The sequence below is a fragment of the Anser brachyrhynchus genome (genome assembly GCF_964034855.1).
Source record: "Anser brachyrhynchus genome assembly, contig: SUPER_30_unloc_1, whole genome shotgun sequence".
In the NCBI taxonomy this organism is placed as follows: domain Eukaryota; kingdom Metazoa; phylum Chordata; class Aves; order Anseriformes; family Anatidae; genus Anser; species Anser brachyrhynchus.
The window spans coordinates 95,119-114,228 of record NW_027664146.1 but is presented as its reverse complement, the minus strand read 5'-3'; the positions used below and the strand labels follow the sequence as shown (position 1 = coordinate 114,228).

At 62.1% G+C, this 19,110-nt stretch overlaps 1 protein-coding gene across 4 annotated transcripts; it reads left to right on the top strand.

Annotated features, from left to right (window-relative positions):
* The first annotated feature begins 2,175 nt into the window (after positions 1-2,175).
* GABBR1 (gamma-aminobutyric acid type B receptor subunit 1) lies at positions 2,176-18,586 on the top strand. 4 transcript variants are annotated; one of them, XM_080608302.1, is made up of 24 exons: positions 2,176-2,233; positions 4,620-4,691; positions 4,823-4,892; positions 6,148-6,351; positions 6,441-6,629; positions 7,237-7,254; positions 8,496-8,656; positions 10,118-10,252; positions 10,807-10,977; positions 11,448-11,549; positions 11,868-11,933; positions 12,483-12,674; positions 12,787-13,029; positions 13,234-13,297; positions 14,298-14,375; positions 14,485-14,635; positions 14,914-15,046; positions 15,552-15,668; positions 15,745-15,855; positions 16,112-16,205; positions 16,450-16,577; positions 16,658-16,786; positions 16,939-17,082; positions 17,516-18,586. In XM_080608302.1, the coding sequence occupies exons 2-24, from the start codon at positions 4,656-4,658 to the stop codon at positions 17,762-17,764; spliced, it is 2,985 nt and encodes a 994-aa protein (XP_080464428.1). In that variant the 5' UTR covers positions 2,176-2,233; positions 4,620-4,655; the 3' UTR covers positions 17,765-18,586. The 4 variants fall into 4 exon arrangements, with proteins under 4 accessions (XP_080464428.1, XP_080464427.1, XP_080464426.1 ...); XM_080608301.1 differs by lacking the exon at positions 2,176-2,233 and having other exon boundaries at positions 15,748-15,855; XM_080608300.1 differs by lacking the exons at positions 2,176-2,233; positions 4,620-4,691; positions 4,823-4,892 and having other exon boundaries at positions 4,914-6,351; positions 15,748-15,855.
* The last annotated feature ends 524 nt before the right edge of the window (positions 18,587-19,110 follow it).

Genomic DNA, 19,110 nt, shown 5'->3' with positions numbered 1-19,110 from the left:
ATAAAAATAAACAAATTATTTAAAAATAATAATAAAGAAATTACCAAATAAAAAATTTAAAAGTGTTTTTAAAAAAAATCAAATGCAAATTAAACAAATGAACAGAAACCCCCCGAAAATAAAGAAATAAGGAAATTAACCAAAATTAAAATTAAAATTTAATTTAATTAAAAGGCCTCCGGCCCCAGGGTCCCAATTTTGGCACTTTCTGGTTGACCAAAACCCCGGGTTTTGAGGCAATTCTGCCCAAATGGACACAGAGCTGCGAGGGGGGGTGGGGGGGGGTGAGAAAGGGAAGAAACACCCCAAAAGCGGGTGAATTGTCCCCAAATTTTTATTTCCTTCTGAGGGATGAAATAGCTTCTCCTCTCCCACTCTTTGGGGTGAAAACAGCCCTTTTATTGAGCGCTCAAAAATCCCCCGAATCCGGCCAAAATGGGAATTTGGGGGGGGGGGGGGGGGGTCCCCGAGTTCCATCCAGCAGGATGGGTGCTGAGCGCGGGGTGCCCCAGGATGGGAGCTGCGCACCCTGCACAGCACCCAGCAGGATGGGTGCCCAACAGCACCGCCCCCCCCCCCCCCCCCCCGCGGCTGCACCCGGCCGCATCCTGCACCCACAGCCAGGACTGGGGGAAGGTGGGTGCCCCCCCCCAAGTGTGGGGCCAGCAGGGTTCAGCTCCCCAGCTGCGTCATCCCGTGGGCAGGATGTGCCCCCCCCCCCCCCCCGGGTTGATGGGGATGAGCGCGTGTGTCAGGGACAGCAGGGGGGGGGAATGTGTGGGGATTGGGAGCTGGGCACGTGTGCAAGGAGCTGGGTGGGTGTGCAAGGAGCTGGGTGAGTGTGCTAGGCCCTGAGTACGTGTGCAAGGGGCTGGGTCGGTGTGCAAGGCCCTGAGTACATGTGCAAGGCCCTGCATATGAGTGCAAGGAGCTGGGTGAGATTGCAAGGTGCTGAGTGCTTGTGCAAGGGGCTGGGTGAGTATGCAAGGAGCTGGGAGAGTGTGCAAGGCCCTGAGTACCTGTGCAAGGGGCTGGGTGAGTGTGCAAGGAGCAGGGCATGTGTGCAAGGCGCTGAGAACGTGTGCAAGGAGCTGGGCAGGTGTGCAAGGCGCTGAGAGCGTGTGCAGGGAATCATGGGCCAAGGACTTGTGCAAGGAGGTGGGGTGCGTGCACCTCAGCGCGTGTGCAAGGAACGCGTGACACACGCCCGCACCCGCGTGACCCCGCGCACACGTGGCCGTGGCACACGCATGTGACCGCGCACAGCCCCACGGCGCCACGGCCCCACGAGCACACCCAGCGCCCCCCCCCTCACACCCCCGCAACCCCCCCACGCACACCCCCACCCCCACCCCCAACCCCCCCCTCCTCGGACGCCCCCAAACGCAGCCCCCGACACCCCACGCAGCCCCCCCAAACCCCCCCCCCACCCCCCCCCCCCCCCGCAACCCCACGGACACGCAGCCCCCCCCCCCCAGCCCCCATCCCCACGAAGCCCCCCCAAAACGCCCCCCCCCGCTCCGCCTCCGGCCGCTGCTGCGGCTGCCGGGGGGGGGCTTGGGGGGGCGGGGGGGGGTCCGGTGTCCTCCCCCCCCCCCGGACCCCTCGGCCCCGCCCCCCGCAGGCCCCGCCCCCCTCCCGCCCCCGCCCACCTGGGCCCCCCCCGGGCACCGCCCCCGCGCCGCCGGGAGCCGCGGCAGCCCCGCTCCTGCCCCGGCCTCCGGGGGGGCTCCTCCGGCCCCCCGTGACCCCCCCCCCCCCCCCCACCCTCGAGCCAAGCTCCCGGACCCCCTCCCCCAGCTCCCCCCCGCGATTCCGGACCGCCCCCACCCAGAAAATCTCCGGACCCTCCCCAAATTGCCGCTCCCCTCCCCTAAATCCCCCCCCCCCAATTTAACCCCCCCCCTCCAAATTCGCACCCCCCTCCCCAGATTTGCACCCCTCCAATTTCAGGCGCCCCCCCCCCAAATTCCCAAACCCCCCAAATTCGCACCCCCCACCCGAATTTCCCCCCCCCATTTCCAACCCCCCAATTCCCCCGCCCCAAATTCCCCCCCTCCCCAAATCCCCCACCCCAATTTCCCCCCCCCAAATTTTCGCCACCCCCTCCCCAAATCTCTCGACCCCCCCAAAACCCCTCCCGCCCCCCCCACCCCAATTTCCGTGCCTCCCCCCCCCCCCCCCCATACCTTGTACAGGCTCCGCTCCAGCTCCGCCAGCCCGGACGACCCAGGTAAGGCCATGGGAGGGGGTAAAAAAGGGGGGGGGGGGCACGGGGGGGCTCCCCGCATTACACACACCCCAATTCCCCCCCCCCTCAAAAAAACCCTTTGTAAGCGAAGCCCCCCAGGCTGGGATCCCCCCCCCTCCGCCTTCCTGGAGCCTTGCACCCCATTGTGTGCTGCCCCCCCTCCAATCCAGCTTGGACACCCCCCCCTTCCTGTGCCCCCCCCAAACCGGGACCCCCCCCCCCCCCCAATAAACTCTCCCCTATTCTGCGGCCTCTGACCCCCCTCCAGGCCTGGGACCCCCTCCCTATATCCAAGCCCACCCCGGTATATCCAGGACCCCCTCCCTTTATTCAGCCCCCCCCCATCCAACTCCCCCCCCCATCCAGGGACACCCCCCCCATTTTTAAAGAAACCCCCTTTTTCAGGGACCCCCCCCTGACATCCAGGGACTCCCCCTTGTTTTCAGGGACCCTCCCCTTTATTTCAGAGACGCCCCCCCTATTTCCAGAGCCCCCTCCCTTTTCCAGGCCCCCCCCATTTTCAGGACCCCCCCCCCTTTTTCGAAGACCCCCCCGCTTCTATTTTCAGCCCCCCCCCATATTCAGCCCCCCCATCCAGGACCCCCGCCGTTTTCATAGACCTCCCCCCCAATTTTAGCCCCCCCTATCCCAGGACCCCCCCCACCCGGGGGGGGGGGGACGACAATAAAGGGGGGGTGACCGAGGGTCCGGGGAGGGGGGGCCTGCAGGGCCTGAGCTCAGCAGTATCCAAGCAACTGGCTTAGTTAGCATCAGCCCTCATTAGTGCCCGGCTTAATTACCCCAGGGCCTAGCAATGCTGCTGGGGGGGGGGACGGAACGCTCAGGGGAAGCCCCCCCCCCCCCCCCTCAGGCATCACACCCCCAGCTTCAGGGCAGGCTCCTTTGTGCAGGCCGGGTGTGCAAAGCGGGCGTGCAAGCGGGGCGGTTGCCCGGGTGGGGCTTGCACCGCACTGCACGCAGGGAGGAGCCGGTGCGGGTGCAGCTTGCACAGGCGCGTGCACATGGAGGCGGGGTACGGCCTGCGTGTGCAAGCGGGGTGTGGTGCGCAGGGTGCGTGTGCAAGCGGGGTGTGGTGTGCACTGTGTGTGTGCAAACGGGGTGTGGTGTGCACCTTGCATGTGCAAGTGAGGTATAGCTTGCACTGACCGCGCATTAATGGGGTGCAGCTTGCACAGTGCATGTGCAAGAGGGGTGCAGCTTGCACTATGCATGTGCAAGTGGGGTACAGCTTGCACAGTGCATGTGCACGTGGGGTGCAGCTTGCACCATGCTTGTACAAAGGGGGTGCATCTTGCACCATGCTTGTGCAAGCAGGGTGCACCTTGCACTCTGCATGTGCAAAGGGGGTGCACCTTTCACTCTGCACATGCAAGTGGGGTGCGGCTTGCACTTTGCATACATAAGCAGGGTGCAGTTTGCACTTTGCACATGCACACGGGGTGCAGCTTGCACTTCCCACGTACAAAGAGGCTGCAGCTTGCACCATGCACAGGCAGGCTGCAGTTTGCACTTTGCACGTGCACCTCTAGGATTTGTGGGGTGCACCAGCAGCCCTTGGGGACCTATAGGGCCACGTGTATGGGTACCTATAGGTCGGGGAGAGCCTGCGTGTGCCGTAGGCTCTCCGTAGGGGATGCTGCGTGTGGCTGCAGCCCTTATAGAGCCCCGGGGCATGCTCTATAGGGGCTCAGCGCGTGCGTGCCCCGGGGCGGCGCTCTATAGGGGACGCTGCGCTTGTGCGTGCGCACGCGCGCAGCAGGGCGTGCTCCATAGGGGACGATCTGTTTTGTCTGCGGGCATGTGCGGCGTGGTGTGCCCTATAGGGGATGCTCTCTGCATAGGGGACGCGGGGCACATGGGGCGTGCTCTGTTGTAGAGTATATAACCTGTAGGGGACACGGGGCATGTAGGGTGTGATTTGTAGTTGAGGTACTTTATATAGGGGATACAAAGGCTTATGGGGAGCGCTCTCTAGGGGATGCAGGGCACGTGGCGTGTGCTCTATAGGGGGTGTGCTCTATAGGGGGTGTGCTCTATAAGGGATGCAGGGCATGTGGGGATGCTGTAGAGGGGATGTAATATATAGGGGTTGTAGAGCACGAGGGGCATAATTTATAGGGGATGCAGGGCATGCAAGGTGTAATCTATAGGGTGGCACTGTATTTAGGGGATGCAGGGCATGTGGGGCATAATTTATAGGGGATGAAGGGCGGGTGGGACATACCCTATATAGGGGATGTTACCCTATAGGGGATGTACCCTACATAGGGGTCTCAAGGCAGGGGGGGAGTGCTCTACAGGGGCTGCGGAATGTGTGGGGCAGGCTCTATAGGGGCTGTCCTCGCAGGTGACAGCAGCGGTGACGTCCCCACCGGTGGCCAGCATGGAGGGGACGGGACGGATCCTGCCCCACGGCAGGGTAAGGGGCCCGAGCGGCCGACCTGGGGGGAGGTGGGGGACACGGATGCCCACGGTGTCCCCACGTGCCCCCCTATATCCCCCCCCCAGCCCCATATGTGCCCCCTAAGTGTGGAGCCACTGCCCCTGCAGGTGCTGCTGGTGCTGCTGGCGCTGAGTGCGGCGCGCAGCCAGGCGGCTGTACGCGTCAACCTGACTGAAGGTAGGTGGGAGGCCAACGTGTCCTCTGCTGCGTCCTCCACCGCTGCGTCCTCCACTGCCTCCATCACGTCTCCAGCATGTCCCCGCCGTATTCCCAACAATCCCCGTGGTGTGCCCACCACATCCTCTACCACGTGCCCATGGTGTCCTCCGCCACGTCCTCTACCAGGTCCTCCACCACATCCCCATGGTGTCCTCTACCACGTCCTCCACAGTGTCCCTACAATGTCCCCAGTAACCTCCATGGTGTCCCCCACCGGGTCTTCAACCACATCCTCCAATGTGTCCTCCTCCACGTCCCCACCACGTCCTCCACCACATCCCGACCATGTCTTCCTTTGCTGTGTCCTCTGCCGTGTCCTCCACCCTGTCCTCCTCCATATCCCAACCATGTCCTCCTCCACCGCGTCCTCCAGCACATCACAACCATGTCCTCTTCTACCATGTCCTCCACCATGTCCCCCACTACATCCCCACCGCGTCCTCCACCATGTCCTCCAGTACGTCCCTACCACATCCTCCACCACATCCTCCGCTACATCCCTACCATGTCGTCCTCCACCACGTCCTCCACCATGTCCTCCAGCATATCCCCACCATGTCGTCCTCTACCATGTCCTCCAGTACTTCCCTACCATGTCCACTTCTACCACGTCCTCCAGCACATCCCCATCATGTCCTCCACTGTGTCCTCCACCGTGTCCCCCACTACATCCCCACCACGTCCTCCAGCACATCCCTACCATGTCCTCATCAACCATTTGCTCCAGCACATCCTCACTACGTCCTCCTCCACCATGTCCCCACTACATCCCCACCGCATCCTCCACCATGTCTTCCAGTACTTCCCTACCATGTCCTCCTCTACCACATCCTCCACCGTGTCCTCCAGCACATCCTTGCCATGTCCTCCTCCACTGTGTCCTCCACCATGTCCCCCACTACATCCCCACCACGTGCTCCAGCACATCCCTACCATGTCCTCTTCAACCATGTCCTCACGCACATCCTCACCACGTCCTCCTCTACCATGTCCCCCACTACATCCCCGACATGTTCTCTTCTACCACATCCTCCACCACGTCCTCCAATACTTCCCTACCATGTCCTCCTCCACCATGTCCCCCACTACATCCCCACCGCGTCCTCCACCATGTCCTCCAGCACGTCCCTACCACGTCCTCCTCCGCCGCATCCTCCTCCGCCGCGTCCCTGCCGCCTCCTCGGCCGCGTCCTCCGTCTCGTCCCCGCCGCAGGCTGCGAGATCATCCACCCGCCGCGGGACGGGGGCATCCGCTACCGGGGGCTGACCCCGGAGGAGGTCCAGAGCGTCCGCTTCCTCCCCTTCGACTATGAGATTGAGTACGTCTGCCGCCCTGACCGTGAGATCGTGGGGCCCAAGGTGCGCAAGTGCCAGCGCAACGGCACCTGGACCGCCATGGGACACCCCAGCCGCTGCTGTGAGCCTCCACCCCCCAAAGAAAAAAAAAAGAATCAGGGTTTTTATGGGGAAAAGACACGGGGCTGAGGCTTTGCACCCCTGTTTTAGTGCGGACTTGCCCCAAAATGCACCTGAGCCTGGAGAACGGGCAGGCGGTGGCACGGGCAATGGAGCGGGTGCCGGTGGAGGGGACGTGGACCGAGTACAGCTGCAACCCCGGGTTCCGCCTGCTGGGCAGCGCCCGCAGCAACTGCACCAAGCTGGGGCGTTGGAGCACCCCGAAACCCGTCTGCGAGCGTGAGTGTCCATGGGGTTTGGGGATCTCTGGGGTGGGGGTTCAGGTGTCTGTGGGGATTCTGGGATGGGGTTCCAGGACCCTGTGGGGTGTTCATGGGGTTTGAGGGGTCTCTGGGGTGGAAGTTCAGGTCTCTGTGAGGTGCCTATGGGGTTGAGGGGCCTCTGAGGTGAGGGTTCAGGTCCCTGTAGGGTCTTTGAGATGGGGATTCAGGTCCCTTTGGGTGTCCATGGGCTTTGGGGGGTCTCTGCAGTAGGGGTTCAGGCCCCTATGGGGTCTCTGGGATGGGGGTTCAGGTCCCTGCGGAGTGCCTGTGGGGTTGGGTTTCTCTGGGATGGAGGTTAAGGTCCTTATGGGGTCTCTACAGTACGGGATAAGGCCCCTGCAGGGTCTTTGGGATGGGGATTCAGGTCCTTATGGGGTGCCCCTGGGCTTTGGGGGTCTCTGCAGTAGGGGTTCAGGTCCCTGTGGGGTCTCTGTGGTGGGGGTTCAGGACCCCATGGGGTGCCCATGGGGTTGGGGGGTCTCTGGGGTGGGGGTTCATGTCCCTGGGGAGTCCTGGTCCCCATGGGGGGGTCTCTCTGTGACTCAGTTCCCCCTCCCCCACAGTTCGTCGCCCTCTCTCAGGTGAGTATGGCCCCGTGTGCCCCCCCCCCCCCCAAACCCCGGGTCCCCTCTGCCCTGGGTGGGGGCAACCCCAGCCCCCCAGCAGCTCCCCAGGGCTTCATGGCACCGGGGGGGGCAACATCCTCAGGGCCCCCTCTCCCCCCACGTACCCCTCTCCTCATCCGGGGGGGGGGGGGGCCGGGGAATCGGGAGCCCCCCCATCCCTATGGAACCCCCCCCCGAAGCCCCCCCCGCCCTGCAAAGGGGGGCGAAGGGGCGGGAGCCGCCCCTCTCCGCCTCCTCCTCCTCCTTCTCCCAGCCTCCCTCTGCGCCCCCCGCAGCCTCCGCCTCATCTCCCTCCCTCCCCGTCCTCCATCACCCATCCGCCCCCGCCTCCCGCCCCCCCCCCCCCCCCCAGCATCCTCCATCCCCGCTTTCCTCCGTCCCTCCGGCTCCGTCCCTCTGCCTCTCCGCTCCCCGTCCCTTTTTTTTCCCTCCAGCCCCCCCCCCCCGGCACCCCCAGCCCCTCCGTCCGTCCGTCCTTCCGCTCGCCCTCCGTCTGCCTCGCCGCTCTCCAGCCTCCATCCCTCTGTCCTCCCCCGTCCTTTCGTCCCCCTGCCCTCCAGCCTTCCGTTTTTCTGTTTGGCATCCCCCTTTTCGGCTTTACATCCATCCTCCTTTCTGTTTTGTATCCTTTCTGCTTTGCAACCGTCCTCTTTTTCTGCTTTGCCTCCTCCGTTTTGCCTTGCATCCTCCTTTTCTGCTTTGCATCCATCCTCCTTTTTGCTTTGCATCCTTTTCAGCTTTGCATCCATCCTCCTTTTCGGCTTTGCACCCTCCTTTCCTGCTTTGCATTCTTTTCTGCTTTGCATCCATCCTCCTTTTCTGCTTTGCATCCATCCCCCTTTCCTGCTTTGCATCCTCTTTTCTGCTTTGCATCCTTCTCTGCTCTGCACCCTCCTTTCTGCTCTGCACCCTCCTCCCCGCTCCATCCTTCCTTCTTTCCCCTCTCCACCCCTCTTCCCTTGCCACCCCTCCACTCTCCCCCCCCCCCAAAACCCTCTTTGCCATTCCTCCGGTGCCTCCGTCCCCCCCCCACCGCCGCTGCCATCCGCCTCCCCCAGCACCCCCCGCCATGGCCAGCCTGCCCCCCCCCTCGCCCTGACCCGCCATGGCGAGTGTCCCCACGGCCCCCCCCGGCTCTCCGCGCTGGCTGCTGGTGCTCAGCGCCCTGCTGGTGTCGCGCCCGCCGGGGGGGACAGGCAAGAAGGCCGTGCACGTCGGGGCGCTCTTCCCCATGAGCGGGGGGTGGCCGGGGGGGCAAGCGTGCCTGCCCGCCGTCCGCATGGCGCTGGAGGACGTCAACAGCCGGAGGGACATCCTGCCCGACTACGAGCTGCGCCTCATCCACCACGACAGCAAGGTGGGGAGGGGGCGGTGGGGGTAGGGGGGGTAGGGCGGTATGGGGGGGGGTGGGGGGAAGTGGGGATGGGGACGTGGGGAGGGGTGGTGGGGATGGGGCAATGGGGATTGGGGGCAGTGGGGATGGGGAGGGGGTGAGGGGCAGTGGGGACGGCGATGGGGACATGGTGGGGGCAATGGGGGGGAGTGGGAATGGAAACATGGAGAGGGGTGATGGGGATGGGGACAGGGATAGGGACATGGTGAGGGGCAATGGGGATGGGGACAGAGATGGGGACATGGTGAGGGGTGAGGGAGACAGGGACATGGGGGGCAGTGGGGATGGGGACAGGGTGAGGGGCAATGGGATGGGGACAGGGATGGGGACGTGGTGAGGGGTGGTGGGGATGGGGGGCAGCAGGGGATGGTGGGGATGGGAGCAGAGGGAGGGTAAAAGACATGCTGGGGGTGGTGGGGACAGGGACGTGGCGGGGGTGGAGATGGGGAGCAGTGGGGGGATAAAGGACATGGTGAGGCAGTTGGGATGGGGATAAGGACATGGTGAGGGGCAGTGGGGAAAGGGATGGGGATGGGGACAGTGGGAGGGACAGGGGACATGGTGAGGGACAGGAATGGGGACAGCAGGGGGTGGCAGGGTTGGGGGCAAAGCTATAGGGCAGGTTATAGGGACAGCAGGATGGGGCAGGGACACGGGGAAGGGTGGCCAGGATGGGGCAGAGCTATAGGGCAGGGACATGGGATGGGGTGACTGAGGTGGGACAGAATATATAGGGCAGGGTGACAAGGACGAGGCAGATAAATGGGGGGGGGGGGACAGATATATGGAGCAGGGTGGCAATGACACCACAGATATACAGGGCAAGGGCAGAGGGACCGAGGCAAGGGTTGGGCAGGGGGCTAGGATGAGGCCAGGGTATTTGGGGCACTGGTGGGAGGCTTGGATGTGCTGGGGGGGTCACGGGCATAAACCTGCCCCCTAGCAAGGGGAAGCAGTGGGGGTCCCTCTCACGTCCCCAACCCCGTCCATCTGTCCCTTATCCCAGTGTCCGTCTGTCCTGCACCCCCCCTGTTCCCCCTCCCCTTTCTGTCCCCATCCCCCCCCTTTTTCCTGCATCCCCCCCCCCCCCCCACTGGTCCAGCCCGGTTGCCACGGCAGCAGATGCTGCTGGGTCTGCCGCTGGGTTGCCGTGACAACGGCGCCTCCGTGCCCTGAATTATTCACAGCCCCCCCAGGGACGGAGCCGGAGCATCGGGGCCCCCCCCCGTGGGAACCTGGACCCCCCCTCCCCCCTTCCCTTTTATATAGGGTCAATGGGGAAGCGGATCCAACCCCACCACCAGGAGGGGAATGGGGGCGATGGGATGGGTTAAACTGGGGGAACTGGGATGGGGAAAACAGGCAGTGAGGAAGGGGAGTGGGGTCCAGCAGCTGCTTGATCCTTGTGCCCCCCCCCCCGCCCAGTGTGACCCAGGCCAGGCCACCAAGTACCTCTACGAGCTGCTCTACAATGATCCCATCAAGATCATCCTCATGCCCGGCTGCAGCAGTGTCTCCACACTTGTGGCCGAAGCTGCCCGCATGTGGAACCTGATTGTGGTGAGGGGCAACACCCAGGGTCCTGGGGGGGCACACCTGGGGTCCTGGGGGGGGAAACATGGGGTCCTGGCGGGGGGAAACACAGGGTGCTGATCTCCCCGATGCTGCTGGGGACGGATGTGGCGTGGTTGCACTGGTGCTCAGCAGTGGTCATGCACGTGTGTCGCATTGCACGCAGCAACGCGTTGTTGTATTGCATGCACGGCTGCAGCCACTGCCTGCCAAGGATGTGTGCGAGTGCTGCTATGTGCGTGATTGTTGCTCTGCGTGTGCTTCTTGCTGTCAGGTTGCTCTTACGTGCATGGTTGTTGCTTTTGGGTTGTTGCTGTGTGTGTGGTTGTTGCTTTTGGGTTGTTGCTACACGTGTTGTTGCTTTTGGGGTGTTGCTGTGTGCACAGTTGTTGCTTTCAGCTTGTTTTTGTATATGTGCTTGTTGCTTTCAGGTTGTTATGTGTGTGCTTGTTGCCTTCTGGTTGTTGCTTCGTGTGTGCTTGTTGCTTTTGACTTTTTGGGGGTCTCACGACCCCCCTCTACTCTCCCCCCTCCCCTCACAGCTCTCCTACGGCTCAAGCTCCCCTGCCCTCTCCAACCGCCAGCGCTTCCCCACTTTCTTCCGTACCCACCCCTCGGCCACTCTGCACAACCCCACGCGCGTCCAGCTCTTCAAGAAGTGGGGCTGGACCAAGATCGCCACCATCCAGCAGACCACGGAGGTCTTCACCTCGGTACGCATGCTGGAGACCCCCCCTCAAACCTGCTTCGACCCTGCTGCCACGCCCTCCACAACATCCCCAAAATCTGCTGCACCGCTGCTTGCCCCCATCCTGATGGCCCCATGGTTCATGACCTGACCCAACCCAACACAACCCGACCCCATCCAACTCATCCCGACTCGGCCTGACCCAACTCATCCCGACTCGGCCTGACCCAACTCATCCCGACTCGGCCTGACCCAACTCATCCCGACTCGGCCTGACCCAACTCATCCCGACTCGGCCTGACCTGACCGAACTCGACCCAACTCAACTTGACCTGACCTGACCCGACCCAACCCAACCTAACCCCAATCCCTTGCTTGGTGCCCCTCCGCCCTCCCCGGGCTCACTTTGCACTCTCTTTCCCTTCTGACCCCCCCCCCACCCCATCTGCCTGCCCCCTGTCTGCCTGCTCCCCACCCTGCCGGCCCCCCCGCCAGACCCTTGATGACCTGGACCAGCGGGTGAAGGAAGCCGGCCTGGAGATCACCTTCCGCCAGAGCTTCTTCTCTGACCCCGCCGCACCTGTGCGCAACCTCAAGGTGAGCCCACCTTGCCTGCATCCCCAAAGTCCTCCTTCCGGTGCCCGAAACCACCGGGGTGCTTCTGGAGTCATGCCCCGAACCCCAAAAAGGGAGCAGAGCCACCCCAGGATGCCCAAGCATCCAGGTCAAGGTGGGGTTGTGAACCTGCATCTCCTCCACCCAGATGAGGAGCCATGTCCATGACGGGCAACACTGAGTTTTAACTGCCAGCTACACCTTCCTATGCAAAGTTATGCAAATGAGGGTGGGTGGGGTTGGGTTTGCATAAGCCCCGGGAGCAGAAGTCCCACCCCAGGGTGAGTTGTCTCCCTGCAGCGCCAGGATGCCCGTATCATTGTGGGACTCTTCTACGAGACGGAGGCGCGTAAGGTCTTCTGCGAGGTGAGGGGCGCATGGGTGGAAAGGGGGGGACACCAGTGGGGCAGGCACCAGTGGGGCGTGAGGGAGGATGGAGAGCACGTGGAGTGGAGGAGGGTGGATGTAGGGTGATGGATGGTGGGATGGAGAAAAGGGCAGTGGGGCGCGTGGGTGAGAGGGCAGAAAGGTGGTGGTGGGATGGATGGGTGGAAGCGTGGGGAGATGTGAGTGTGGTAGGACAGGTGGACAGACAGATGGGTGGACAAATGGGTGGGTGGGCAAGTGGGATGGTGGGAAGAGAGATGATTGAGTGGAGGCATAGGGTGAAGAGTGGGTGGACGAAGGTCTGGATGGATGGATGGGGTGTGGATGGTCAGAGGTCTGGAATGATGGGCAGAGGTATAGATGGACAAACATCAGGATGGATGGACAAAGGTCAGGATGGACAAAGGTCTGGTTGGACGGAGAGGGTGTGTATGGACTGATGTCTGGATGGATGAACGAGGTGGGAAGAAGGGTGCTAGATGAGCAAAGGGTGACGGGATGAAAGCAGCTGCCCCGCGGCCTGCCCAGGTCTACAAGGAGAAGCTGTATGGCAAGAAGTACGTCTGGTTCCTCATCGGCTGGTATGCCGACAACTGGTTCCGCATCAAGGACCCGGCCATCAACTGCACCGAGGCGGAGATGGCTGAGGCCGTGGAGGGGCACGTCACAACCGAGATTGTCATGCTCAACCCGGAGAACACCCGCAGTATCTCCAACATGGTACGGGGCTGGGGGGGACACATCCCAGCGGGGAGGGCAGGCAGATAGCTTGGACCGCAAGGGTCTTCTCCATCGCACCTGCCACATGGCCACCTCCTTGTCCCTGTCACAGACGTCTCAGGAGTTCATCGAGAAGCTGCAGAAGAGGCTGGGCAAGAACCCAGAGGAGACGGGCGGCTTCCAGGAGGCACCGCTGGCCTACGATGCCATCTGGGCACTGGCCCTGGCCCTCAACAAGACCTCAGCGGAGCTGGTCAAGAAGGGGCTGCGCCTGGAGGACTTCAACTACAACAACAAGAACATCACTGATGAGATCTACCGGGCCCTCAACTCCTCCGCTTTTGAGGGCGTCTCGGTGCGTTACACCCCAGAGCACCCCCCAACCCTGTCCACCTTCTCCCCACCAAGGTGTCCCATGTCCCCAGCTCCTTAACCTTTGAGGGTGTCCCCTGAAACACCCCCAAAAAGTGCCAGATGGGTGAAAACTTTGCCTCCTAGCACCCGCTGGGCGCATGGTCCTGCTGCCTGACAGGTCCGTGTCCTGATGCTTGTCCCACAGGGCCACGTTGTCTTTGATGCCAGCGGGTCCCGCATGGCCTGGACACTCATCGAGCAGCTTCAAGGTGAGTGAACGCAGGTGTGCAACACGGTCACCATGTCCCATGTGTTCCCTTCATCACGAGATGCTCGTAGCAGGCAACGTTGCATCTGTTGCACACAACAAACCCTTTTGTTGGCACAAAAAATATCATACAACAACGAACTGGTGCCCCAGGTTGGACACCACAACAACCCTTTTGGCCAACAGGACACAAAGCCTTAGCATGCAACCGCTCATGCGTGTGATGGAGGGAGGTGGTCAGGAGGTAGGGGGGACAGGAAAGGACAAAGAAGGTCACCAGGAGCGGTCAGCGTGGATTCAACAAGGGGATGTCATGCTTGGCCAACTTGACCACCTCCTGCTGCTCTGGTAGTTGAAGGGAGAGCGATGGACATTGTCCAGGTGGACTTTAGGAAGGCTTTCAGCACTGTCATAGGATCCTAGAGAAGCTGTTGATGGATGGGCAGATGGTGAGGTGGATTGGGAGCTGGCTGAACCATCCAGAGGGTGGTGATCAGTGGCACCAAGTCCAGGTGGAGGTCAGTCATCAGTATGTCCTGGGACCTGGTGGGGACACCAAGTGGAACAGGAGCCAGTGATGTGCCCTTGCTGCAAGCAAGGGTAACGGTGTCCTGGACTGCAGTAGGTGAAGCATTGTCAGCAGGTCAAGGGAGGTGATCCTTCCAGTCTGATCAGTACTGGTCGGCCACACCTGTGGTACTGGGTCCAATTCTGGGCTCCCCAGTACAAGAGAGACCTGGCCACACTGGAGAGAGTCACGGAAGGATGACAGGATGCTCCAGCTGAACATCAGGAAACACTCTGCCATGGTGCAGGTGACCAAGCACTGGCACCCCAGAGAAGTTATTGGGTCTCCATCCTCATCTTCAAAAGCCACCAGCACATAGTCCCGAGCACCCAGCTCTGGGTGGGCCAGGTGGATCCAGGGGTGCCTTCCAACGTCAACGATCCCAATGGGGTCGTTGCACCTCCCGCCTGACCCACCCCCACTGCCCTTGCAGGAGGTGTCTACAAGAAGATCGGCTACTACGACAGCACCAAGGACAACCTGTCCTGGTACAACAACGACAAGTGGATCGGTGAGAGGGGTAGTGAGAGGATGTGGGGGGGCTTGGGGGGGCACCCATGGGGCTCCTGCCATGGGGAAGGGCCCCTCCGTGCCCCCTAATTGTGCCATGGGCTCTGCAGGAGGTGCTCCACCAGCTGACTACACCAAGGTCATCACCACCTTTCGGTTCCTGTCCCAGAAGCTCTTCATCTCCGTCTCAGTGCTGGCTTCGCTGGGCATCCTCTTGGCCATCATCTGCTTGGCCTTCAACATCTACAATGGGCACGTCCGGTCAGTGACACCCCCTACCCCAAGGCCGATGGCCGAGAATCAGCCCAAATGTCACCGTTTTCCCGGCGTTTGGGTGCTCTCATGTGCTTCCTACGGCAACGGGAGGTTGCTCTTGGTAGGAATCTCATCTTCCCGTGTTGCTTCGGGCGATGCTGAGGCTGTAGCACACAGTGCCCAGCATCCGTTGACCTCCCTTCATGCCTCAGTTTCTCGTGTCCTGTTGGGGTCATCTCGGCACAATGGTGACGCCCAGTGTCCCCATTGTGTGTGTCTTCCAGGTACATCCAGAACTCCCAGCCCTACCTGAACAACATGACAGCCGTGGGCTGCACACTAGCACTTGCTGCCGTCTTCCCCCTGGGGCTGGATGGATACCACATTGGGCCGGGGCTCTTCCCCTTTGTCTGCCAGGTAGGGGCTCAGGGACAGGTGGAGGGGGATGGCCAGGGGAGGGGGACAGCTGGAGGGGGAGTTTTGGGTACAACTGTGGGATGGGGACAGCTGGAAGAGGAACTGTTGGAGATAGAACCATGGGATGGGGACAGCTGGAAGGGGAATAAGCGGGGATGCAGCCATGGAATGGGGTCAGTTGGAGAGGGAATGGTTGGAGATAGAACCAGAGGATGGGGACAGCTGGAAGGGGAATAACCAGGGGTAGAACCATGGGATGGGCACAGTTGGAGAGAGAATGGTTGGCATACGACTGTGGGATGGGGACAGCTGGAAGAGGGGTTAACCAGGGACACAACCATGGGATAGGGACAGTTGAAGGGGGAATGGTCAGAAATGGAACCATGGGATGGGCACAGCTGGAGGGGGAATGGTTGTGGCTACAACCATGGGATGGGGACAGCTGGAAGGGGAGGACACTGTCTAAGCACAGCCAGGCAATGGGGTCACCGCACACCCTCCGCAGGCCCGGCTGTGGCTGCTCGGGCTGGGGTTCAGCCTGGCTTACGGCAGCATGTTCACCAAGATCTGGTGGGTCCACACCGTCTTCACCAAGAAGGAGGAGAAGAAGGAGAAGCGGAAGGTGAGTGGGGTCTGGAGGAGGGGGGGCGGATTGCCGTGGTGCTATGCTGACCCTGTGTGCCCCTGTGCCCCCAAAGCAGACCCTGGAGCCATGGAAGCTGTATGCCACTGTGGGGCTGCTCGTGGGGCTGGACGTGGTGACGCTGATCATCTGGCAGATCGTAGACCCCCTGCACCGCACCATTGAGGTGGGGGGGGGGGGTGCTGAGGGCACTGCTGGGGGGGTGTTCACGGCAGCGGGTGGATGCTCAAAGCAGCGGGGTATTGTTGGGGGGATGCTCGCGGTGGCGGGGGGGATGCTCACAGCACCAGGACACTGCTGGAGGGAAGTTCACAGCACTGGAGGGGGAGCGATGGCATCGGGGTGCTGCTGGGAGGTGCAGAGGGGGTCCCACAGCAAAGGCTTCCCCACCCATGTGCCCCCTCCCGCCCTTGCCACCCCAGGAGTTCACCAAGGAGGAGCCCAAGACGGACACGGACGTCTCCATCCTGCCCCAGCTGGAGCACTGCAGCTCCACCAAGATGAACACGTGGCTCGGTGGGCACGGGGGCGTCGGGGAGAGGTTTGGGGGGGGGGGGGGGGGCAGGCAGGAATTTGGTGATGGTAGGGGAAAGGGGTTCCAAGCAAGACTGGGGGTACAAGGAGGGTTGGGGGCGCAAGAGCATTGTAGAGGTCCTAAAGGAGGCCCAATGGGGGGCAGGTAGGGGGGTCCCCCATTCCCTGTTTGAACACCGATGTGTGACCCCCCCCCCCCTTTTTACCCTGTATTCCCCCTGGCCAGGGATATTTTATGGCTTCAAGGGGCTGCTCCTGCTGCTGGGCATCTTTCTGGCATATGAGACCAAGAGTGTGTCCACCGAGAAGATCAACGACCACCGTGCCGTGGGCATGGCCATCTACAATGTGGCGGTAAGCTTGGGGAAGAAGGGCCGTGGGGGGGTCCTTTCGCCCCATATCTCACGGGGTGACCCCCAAAATATCACCCGCAGGTCCTCTGCCTCATCACCGCGCCCGTCACCATGATCCTCAGCAGCCAGCAGGATGCGGCCTTCGCCTTTGCCTCGTTGGCTGTTGTCTTCTCCTCCTACATCACCTTGGTCGTCCTCTTTGTGCCCAAGGTGCCAGCGAGGACGGGGGCACTGGGGGGGTCTGGGGTTTCCTCCAAAAGACCACCAGAGAGGGGACGGCCATCTTGTGAGGTTCCTCCTCTGGCCGTAGGATGAGGGTGTTAGGTTTTGGGGTGAGGATCTGAAAGTCGGGGGCCCCACAGATGCGGCGTCTCATCACCCGGGGCGAGTGGCAGTCGGAGCAGCAGGACACGATGAAGACGGGCTCCTCCACCAACAACAACGAGGAAGAGAAGTCCCGGCTGCTGGAGAAGGAGAACCGGGAGCTGGAGAAGATCATCGCCGAGGTGAGTGCACCCCAAAATGCATTGGGGGATGTGCAGCACCCCACGGGTGTTGTAGCATCGGGGTGTTGGGTCACCTCGTTAGGGGTTTTGTAGCGTTGGAGTGTTGGGGACATCCCATAAAGGTTGAATGCCCCATAAAGGTGGGACACCCCATAAAGGTGTTGTAGTATTGGGGTGCTGGGGACTCCGCATAGAGGTTGAATGCTCCAGAAAGGTGGGACACCCCATAAAAATGTCATGGTGTTGGGGATACCCCATAACAGTTGGATACCCCATACAGGTTGGACACCTCCTAAATGTATTATGTCGGGGTTTTGCCACCCTACAGCTGCACCCACCCACGGTGCATCACCCCTGGGGTGCTCCCCCCATCCCTTAGGGTCAGGGGCTGTTTACCAAGTCCTGACCCGCCCCCCCTTTTCCCCCCCTGCAGAAGGAGGAGCGGGTGTCTGAGCTCCGCCAGCAGCTCCAGGACCGCCAGCAGCTCCGCTCCCGCCGCCGCTCCTCCAACCCATCCCGGGAGGCCGACAACCATTTTGCCCCGGGGCTAGGGGCCGCCCCAGCCCCGGCGCCCTTCTACCAGCCCAGCCTGCCCCTGGTGCGCTGCCTGGTCTCGGAGCAAGCCGACAAACTGGGACGGGGCAACTGCGACGGCAGCCGGGTCCACCTCCTCTACAAGTGACCCTCCGGGGGGCGAGGCTAAGAGCTGGGATGTGGGGCTAAGAAGGGTGGGGCCAAACAGGGCTGGGCTAAGCAGGGTGGGGCTGGGGAGGGAGGGCGGAGCCTCTTGGCCTTATAATTGTTATTGTTTTTAAGGCATTTTTCCCTTTTGTCTTAACCCCGGGCAGTTGCGGCCCCCGCTTGCTGCCTGCCTCCGTTTGTGGTCAGGAGGCAAAATTATGGGGAAGGGGGAGTGCGGTTCATTAATTAGGGGAGGGGTGGGCGCAGAATGGGTTACACCACCGCGCTTTCCCCCTCCAAGCATCCCCTGCTCCCCTCCTGGTCCAGCGGCCTCATCACCCTCCTCCTCCTCCCCCTCCCCAGCCTCCCCCGCCAACGCATGACGCAGCCTCCCGGCGAGGCTGGCGGGGCAGCAGGCATCTGTCTGTCCGTCCGACCCCCTCCCATCGCCACCCAGGGCCGGAATCGAGGTGGGGAGAGGCAGCACCATGCCCCCCCCCCCGGGGGGATGCGGAGGCAGTGGCTTCCCTCCCCTCTACTTTTTCCGTCGGGTTGTAGCTTACAACTGAGCGTAGTTACTCGTAGGCATAGCGCGCGACTTCCTCCGCTTGTAGCGACCGGCGTGGCGGGTCATGGCACGAGCAAGGGGAGGTGGGGGGGGGGTGTCCATGCCCACCCTCCTAATGGGGTCTGCACACCCCCCCCCCAACGCACTGTGGGGGGGGGTCTCGGTCCCGTGGGACGTTGCGCACGGCGGGGTCTGGTTCCTCGGATGTACGGTCGCACTGTAGTGGACAACCGGACCCTGGTTCTTCTCATGGTCTCTGTTGCATTGCTGAGCCTTAAAATATCCCGACATCTCCATGTGCCCCCCCTCTCCCCCCCCCCCGAGACCCTCCCCAAAATGTCCCTAAGCCCTCTGCCCCTTGGGATTTGGGGTGATGATAAAGCAGAGGGATGCGGTTGATCCCAGAACCGATACCGCCCTCACAGGGCACAAACCCTCAAGGTGACGGCTAGCACCGTGCCACCCCCCCCCCTAAAATGGAGGTTCCCCTCCCCTCTTATTTGTTTTTTGCTTTTATTTTGGTTCGGGTTCACCCCTCCCGCCCCCAAAATACACACAGCCGCGCCGGGGACGGCTCCGATAGGGACCGGGGAGTTGGCGGCGCTGCCAGGCACGGTGGGAGGTGGAAATTGGGCACCCTGCCACCCTCCTGGCCCTAAAACACCCCCCACACGGCACAGATTTGGGCGTCCCCCTCCTCAATTTAAGCCAAACTGGTGATTTGCAGCTCCTGGTTGCCCCCCGCCCCTTACAAACAGAAGGTCCTGGCTTTGTTTTTT